The 8,569-nt window shown below is 36.9% G+C and overlaps 1 protein-coding gene across 1 annotated transcript in view; it reads left to right on the forward strand.

The window, feature by feature from the left end:
* LAMA2 (laminin subunit alpha 2) overlaps nt 1–4,528 on the forward strand; it is a 368,849-nt gene extending 364,321 nt beyond the window's left edge. Inside the window, exons 60-63 of the mRNA XM_064508966.1 lie at nt 79–232; nt 591–721; nt 1,394–1,616; nt 4,261–4,528. Of these exons, the coding sequence (XP_064365036.1) occupies nt 79–232; nt 591–721; nt 1,394–1,616; nt 4,261–4,418 (666 nt within the window). The 3' untranslated portion in view covers nt 4,419–4,528. The remainder of the gene's footprint in view (nt 1–78; nt 233–590; nt 722–1,393; nt 1,617–4,260) is intronic.
* The last annotated feature ends 4,041 nt before the right edge of the window (nt 4,529–8,569 follow it).

Below are 8,569 nucleotides of genomic sequence, written 5' to 3' on the forward strand. Positions count from 1 at the left end.
ACATAATTTCAGCCCTCCTTATGAGCACTTAAGCTTGCTTTGCACGGTAAAACTTTTTGTTTGAAATATTGAATGCAGGTCACCTATAGCATTGTTGGCTGCATCAGAAGTTTTAAAATGACAGAATCACCTGTTGACCTGGATAATCCAACTTCTAGCTTCAATGTTGGAAAATGCTTTGTCACTGCACAGAAAGGAACATACTTTGATGGAACAGGCTTTGCCAAAACAGGTAATGAACAGCAATTTTGCTGATAAGCACAGAACAAAGAAACAGGAGATAGTATTTTCAAAAACTTTCAGTACTACCTATCTCCTGTTGACTTCAAAAGAAGCAAAGTGAGACCAATAGTTTGAACATCCCACTTGTCGTGTTTATTGTATTGCCTAATGATAGACTATATGGCTTTCTAGCTAGGTCTAAGTACACTAAGTACAGCCATTATAAGTGTTACTTACAGGATTTCACATGAAATGGATTCATTAATAGTGCTATGTTACCTTGCGTTACTGTCAACACACTTTGTGTGATTATTAGGAATAATGTATTAAATGCTTTGCTTCATTTTATTATACTTTTTCCTTCCAAGTTGGCGCATACAAAGTGGGAACAGACCTGCTAGTGGAATTTGAATTCCGTACAATGCAAAGGAATGGTGTTCTTCTAGGAATTAGCAGCCAGAAAATGGATGGGCTTGGCATTGAACTAGTAGATGGAAAAGTGAGTAATGAAGCATTTTTGAGTCTTTGTAGAACTTGTTTTTAAAAACAGTTTAAATGCTAGTTTATTGCCCCAATCTGAAGACATCTTAGTCAGTATCAGGGCTCTCCTAAATGCAGCATTTGCCACTTTCCATAATCAAAAGGTTTTTATACTTTTACTAAGATGTTCTAAAAGGTACTGTAACACTTGAGCTTCCTAAAACTACAACATCAGGACTTAAATCAGTGAGAATATGCAAAGCTGTGAGAAAAGGCTTTGCCATTAATACTGCTGGTTTCTTGCATATATCCTATTTCAGAGTAGTCCATCACTGTAAAGAGCTGGTTTTTTGGGGGGGCCCCAAAAACAAAGACAAAAGTGGAAAAATGACTATACAACAATTTTGTCCATTTCCACTAACATTTATCTGAGTGACGTAATCCAGACTCCAGTGAGACTGGTGCAAGGGCACAGTAATCCACCCAAATGGAGTTTGCTATTAAATCGAAGCTCTAGTGTGTGCAATCAACACAGCATGTTGATTTTAAATTTGAAAAGACAAAGATATAATAAAAATAAGCTAATAATCTGCATTTATTTTAAATCCATATTTTTTTTAAATGGAGCTGGCTTACCAAACGATGCAGAACTGTTTTGAGAACTAGCTTATTTTCATGTCATGGTTTTCAGGTGATGTTTCATGTTGACAATGGCGCGGGCCGATTTTCTGCTGTCTATGAGCCTGATGCACCAGGCAGCTTGTGCGATGGACAGTGGCACAAGGTTCTAGCGAACAAAATCAAACACCATTTAGAGCTGACTGTGGATGGCAACCAGGTGGATGGTAACAGCCCAAACAGAGCATCGACCTCAGCAGACACTAACGATCCTGTCTTTGTTGGAGGATATCCTGGTGAGCATTCAACACACAAATAATCTTTACTCATGCTCTAGCAATGCCACCTTGATAATGTCTAAATGCAATTAGGACTAATATGCTAAAGTTGATGAATAAGAATATCCAGGTTTGTAGCATTGGCATGGATGCTCATTTTTGCATTCAGCTGCATTTCGGAACAAGAAGTATTGTAGCACCAAGGGGATCTCACACATTCCCCTGCCCATTCTAAAATACAGACACTGTCACAGAGGAACAGGGACTCTTTCTGACCCTGCTGCCCCCACACACAACCTCCCTCTTAAATCTTTCTTTTTTTATAATCAATGGTCAGAGCATTTGGCAAATTTAAATTTAACTGAAGAATGTGTATGTACTTTTATTGAGGAGGGGAGATGTGTAAATAAGCCTGTAAAATATGCATTGAAGAATGTGGACAACAACTTGTACAGAGAGGTAAGAGAACATCTATTTCTGATAAATGTCTTCACAGAGTGTCTTGAGTCTGGTGATTTTTTACAGGAAAAAACAAAATTTGCTACTCAGTATTCTGGAAGTCCTAGAGAGAACTTGTTTCTAGCAGAGCTGAACGAATAGGTTCCAGAACTAGGCTGAACTAGCTTCATCTTCCATTATACTGATAATGAATACTGGTATCTATCTATTCACGGACAATCAACAGGCTTATCTAGTAGCACATTACTTTCTAAAATCACAGTTGAGATGTTTGCAAACTTCTAATTCCATTGTATTTATAACAATGTTTTCCTCTGTCTTGAGAACAAAAAAGCTAAATGTGTTTGCAATGTATGTCTGATCTAGTGCATACTGAGGTCAATGACAAAACTGCTCTTGGATTAACTCCTAAATGATTCTCTTGAAGTTGTTTTTCCCCCATTCTAATCTGTGTGATGCAGTACACCAAAAAACCTTCTTTCTCAAACTTCAGAACTTTTTAAAAAATATTCTTCATACTGAGATATGAGAGGATTATACTTCAGTCACAGTGACTGTTGATAAGCAAGTGGTGCCAGAAGAAAAAAACCCCCCTCTGGCAGTATTTTTACAACCAAACAGGATTTTAACATAGGAGTTAGTACTGAAGAAACACTGCAGATGGAGTTACTATCTTCTTCTGGACTGTATTTAGCAGTAAGAGGAATAAATTGAAGTAAAACTGCAATCTGTACAAAACAAGACTACACTTACATATGTTTAAGTGATACTCCTGTCTTGAGCCACAGCCACATACCAAATTATGAAATGGTTTAAAAAAACTTACCATGGACATTTAACTATCTGACATTTGCCTTGCTGACTAGTCTAGCTCACACAAGATTTGTTTTAACATTCTCAATACCTGAACAGCCACATATACCTGGCCACCTTTTTAATCAAACCATCAGAGAAATATATCATCTAGATTTTTCCCAACTAGCCTTGCCTGAGACAGAGAACAGAAATGGGTCAGTTCAAGAGCTGTGACAGCTTTTCTATATATATGCAAATATCACAAATTTGAAGTGCAGTATCAAGCGATCTTGAAAAATCAGTAAGGGTTTATGTATTTTCCAGTCCACCTCAGGCATCTCCTGGCTGCGTAAGCAGTGCAAAACAGTCGTAAACCAGCTAGAATTAGCTCCTGGCAAATTTCCTATGCAGAGAAACTTTTTGCCACCAAAAAGCAGGCAAGGATATCAATTCCTAGCTACCCATAAAGCCATTAGCCATCTCCTGCTATCACCCTTCCTTGTTTAAGAAGAGATAGATGGGTTCAAGGTCAGAGGATGCACATGCTCTGTGAAACAGCATGATGCTACGTCTAGTCAGTCCTCCATAGGTGTAAACATCTTTGTGCAACCCTTACTTCTATCAGTCATGTAGATTTGTACTGGAGTGCATCCCTGTAGCCACTTCATTTGAAAGAGAACTGAAAAACAAGTTTGGCCATGAATTTCAGGCAGTGGAGAAAAAGACTTCCAGCTTCCCCATCAAACCAACCCTCACCCCTACCCTCTGTTAGGACTAGAAGACTTCCCTCCTGCTTTAATGAGGAAGATATACTCAAATCTCTGGCTTTACCATCAGAGAGATTAATTAATAAATAAATATATAAAATTCAGTGTTTGAAAACTCTGAAAACTATTCCTTAAATGACATCTGAAGTCCATACTGAGTAACTGACTGTCTCATGATGTTAGGGCTAAAGAGAACTGCATCCATTTTGGCCTTCTTTTGCTCTATTATTCTGTGGATAAATAGAGGAACAGTTGGAGATTTGCAGATGAGTATGTACTCATCATACACCATTTGTAGGTAGCAAGCTGGCATTTGACTATTATGCTTAATTTCCTATATCATGTAACTGAGTTAAATGGTTTACAACAGCAGTTTAAATGTGTTCAGATTCTGCCACTGTCATGCTGGGAGAGGAGAAGGAAAGAAGATTGTTACCACTAAGTCAAGCATATATCACATTCAGTCATAAAGTTTGCCACTTTTTGAATAAAGAAGATAGATAAACAGCAAATAAAAACATAAGAAATATTCCTGGAGAAGTCCGTTCTTCTGCAAGACTCTTATAGAACAAACTTAAGTACCAACTCAAACTTACTTACATAATTTCTTTTGCCATTTTTTTTTCCCCTTCCTTTCTCAGATGGCCTGAACCAATTTGGGCTGACCACTAACATCCGTTTTAAAGGATGTATTCGATTTCTGAAGCTCACCAAGGGTACTGCTAAACCTCAAGAGATTAACTTCAGCAAAGCTTTGGAGCTGAAGGGTGTTCAACCGCTCTCATGCCCTGCAAACTAACATGGTATCCTTCAACTGATATGGGCCTGTTTGTATAAGCACCTCAGATTAAAAAAAAAAAAACACTATATATACAGTACATTCATAATAAAATGTCTTTATGCAAGTATTTTAGTAGTCTGTCATATATTCAAATGGCTATTTCAAGGTACCTCCCAAAAAGAAGGTAAGTACTCATCCTTTTTCTACCCTTTCATTAAGTGAATAAAGCAATAAGGAACTCTTTCATAATTCTTTCCTTGTAGCTTGAAATCGAATGTTTCAGCATCCTTTTGATGAGCGAGACTATATATTATGCAGGAACTGATATATATCATTTGTTTGTGTGCATGCACACTTACATCTTTCATTAAAAACAGGCATATTAACTTGCTTCGGAAAAAGCTTGCTTTCATCACTCCCAAGACCTTGTGTAAAGTTTTTCTGATCGTAATATCTCCCACGAGCATTTTGCTGAGAATATTCTAAGTTTTATGTATTTTCTGTGGCTGTTGTCATGCTGTGACCATGGAACCAAGTTCAGGGAAGGGAAATGTTTCTGCTCACTTAGTCTGCTTGGCGTTACCGGGGAAAATATACTGCACCTAAAATCCTTGATATATCATTTGAACAGCACTGGATTTTAATGTGGTTTATGTTGTTTGATGTTTGGAGATACAGTCTCTAGTGGAAAGAATAAAATCAGGTTCTACTCGTTTTTCTAGAGACATGGTTTTAAATGGTCTTTAGTGAAAAAAAGTTTAATACTGCCCCCTACAACTACATATTATATAGAAACTACACATAGCAAAATTCATAAGCAAAGTTTATAAACGAAAGCAAGAGCTGACAGTATTGCCTTACAACAGAATGCAGGTGAAGCAGGAGAACCCCAGAGCACATATTGTTATGCTCTTCTGCCCCTTTTTAAATCAAATCCTTAATGTAAAAGCAGTTTCTAAAGTTAGACTGTAATATTTCTGCTAATGCTCTCAGTAATCTGTGAGGAATCCTGAATGCAGAAGCCAGCTCAGATCCCCCCCCACACACACACAAAATTGCTCTGTGGATAGCTGGTTCTCAGGCTCTTACTAAAATGCCAAATTCTGGTGATTTTCCTCAGTGCTTGATATATTTTAGATGGTAATTTCATAGCCCTCTTAAGTGTGGATTATCTTTTCTATGGATTGCCTTTTTTTTTTTTTTTTTAAATGCTAGACTCTGCCTTTGCAAAGGTTATCCTTGGACATGCAGAGAATATACAGTACAAATGTAAAAACAACTACATCCCTGATAGCAACAAAAAAAAAAAAAAAAAAAAACTCGCAGCCTACATTCAGCAGTAAAGTAGCAAAACCATGTGATTAACAGGAAAGGGACTCCCCATCATACACATGCAGTGAACCTTGAATACACTTCTTCAGAATTTCTGATATGACTGGAAAAAGGATACCTGCACAATCTGTCCTGCCAGAGAGCGCCCCTGCAGGATGCCTTTGTATTTTATAAACAGGCTCTTTGGCATACATTTTTTCCTCCAAGCTGCCAAGGCAAAAAACTTTACATGGGGAAACTACATTAAAGAGATGGTAATAAATACGTATACTGCCATTATTAATGATTTGGAGATTCTAACATTCATCAGAGACACTTGAAGAAAAACAGCTAGTTCCTCTGAGGCACTGAAGTAATTTACTTTAGTAGGTATTCTAGTTTTTGCTTGGAACTATCACCTTTAATGTTAACAAACAGTTAATGGAGTGCAATGTTATGAACATTGAAAGTGCTAAGAATTAATAAAGCATACAAATATAGTGTCTCACCTTTTCCAAGTCTGGCTAGCAAACACACTGTAAAATATCCATGTGTTTCAATTTTATTCTTTTTATCTCCCTTTTATTTCCTTCCCTTATCTGTATAACATTTTAGGGTAATTTGAAACTACTCAAGAATAAGCTAACAGACCTCAAATCCAGTTGAGGATTTCCAAATTTATTGAAAAATATGAATAAATGAAACCCCAATACTCTTGTGCTGAGGGACACATACTGTTGTCATGTATTTCATGCAATGCACAGAACGGCCAAGCTATTTGGCCCATTAAGCCCATAGATATCACCTAGTTTACAGACTTATTTCCTCAGACTCCCGATTCTGTTCAGCATGCTGGATTCCTTTTAACATGAAAGTGCTTACAATGTTTAATACCTTTTCAGACTTAAAGACACAGGGGAAATTCAGACAGACTGGAATGCTACAGGTTAAATAAATACCATGCCTTCCTTCAGAGGCAGGAAATGGTCATTGGTCTAATCAGCACTGTATCAGCAAGGGTCTTTCACATAAAGATGGCTTTGCCTTAGAAACAAATACTGAAGCTTCTGCATAAGAGAACTGGAAAGAAAAAAAAAAAAGGCCTTTTATGTTCTGTGCTCTGTTGAATTATTTCTCCCTTGCATGCCCTTGCAGGAATGTGCAATGCCTCTTGTGGGGCAGAGCAAAAACAATGAAACTCTGCATAACTACATTTCTTACACTTTTGGGTGGAAAATATCAACCAGCTGCTGTCCTCTGCTAAATGAAGTAAATTCAGTGGGCTGAAATGCTTCAGCAAATTGCCAAGATTTGTCTTTGTAGCTCATTGCGTGGACGCATAAAGTTCTGTTAGTAAAGTTTTCTGCCTTTGGAGATTCAGTAGAATATGAATGATCCCAACTCCCTACTATTAATTTTTGCCATACAAAAGATTCATAGATTGATAGATTCCAGATAAAGACTAAAACTACTTGGAATTAGCAGGTTTTGAGCCTCAGAGCCATATTCAAACTGCTAGATACAGACTACATCATTGCTGACTGTGCCAAGGGTGATGTCATATCTTCCCAATTCAAGACTGCAAACGAATACACATCTGCAGAGCACAAGTATTTAAACCCTTATTTTGGTTAGTTTGTTGCATACAGAAGTCTTTGCTGCCTTTTTTTCCCCTTTGTATAAATGGTCTTCACTGCTAGCCTTCAAAACTAAAAACTTCACATCCAGGTATTTTTAAAATCATGATTAAGACTGACCCGGTTGACTGAGGTAGCTTTTAGGCATTTTTGACTTACTTACATTCCCTCTGTGAACAGAAAGAATCTCGGTTCATCTCCTGCTTTAGGCATTCTGCTACACTGGAAAAAGTTGTCTTTTTGATTTTAAAAGCACCCAGTTTGCAACTTAGACTCTAAAGGCAAATACACTTGTCCTTTCATCAAATCATGCTTTCAACTCTTTACAGATACTTCCAAAGGGAAAAACAGATGTTTTTTGCTGCATTATTGTTGTATAAAGAGAAATATAAGAAAAACTAAAAATATTTTAAAATCCAAACCATTTTTCCTGTCTCTTTTTTAACAGCGAAACATCAGGAATGCCAATTCCAGCTTTCCCTTGTTCAGCTACAGAGCTCCTGGCAGATCTCAGATGCCTGTGAAGGGTTTCTCAGAATGTACAAGGAAGAATTTTCACTGACCTGTTTCTGACCAACAAAAAATAGAATATATGCCATACATTTCATGAGAATGTTTCTACTGAAGAACCAAACCCCACAAAAGTTCCCTCTTTTCACAGACATCAATTTTTTAAATCTTTAAAGAAGACACTGCAATTTTCAGTTACCTGAGATTTTTATGAAAGCCTATAAAACTGCTGAAAATATCCTGTGCAACAAAAAAATGTTATTTTCACAGCAATTTAATAGGATGCCATAGCTGGACCACTGGATTTTTAACTTAAGATTTTTTTTTCTTCCTATCATCTAAGTTTTCTAATGACAGAATACTACCAGTGCTTCAGTCATCCATCAGGTCTTACAGTGTGTATACAAAACTGAATGTCTAGTGTAAATATATAAGAGGAAACATTACTTTTACTAAGTCATTCTTCATAAATATACACAAAGCTATCCAGACTTTTCTGTAAAAAAATTCTTGAAGTATACTTCTGATGTGTCATGCAATGCAGGTGAGACAAAACCCAGAATTATTCAGTCTACATTTTTCTGTGCTATTTTTCTTCATTTTTGAGAGTACAAATAAATTCTTCAGATGACTGAAGTCCCAGGTGATTTCTGATGTGAGGCATCTATTTTTAACTCCAAAACCCAAACTTTTTCCATTTCGAGCTTAGTG

Source organism: Dromaius novaehollandiae, chromosome 3 (genome assembly GCF_036370855.1).
Source record: "Dromaius novaehollandiae isolate bDroNov1 chromosome 3, bDroNov1.hap1, whole genome shotgun sequence".
NCBI lineage: Eukaryota > Metazoa > Chordata > Aves > Casuariiformes > Dromaiidae > Dromaius > Dromaius novaehollandiae.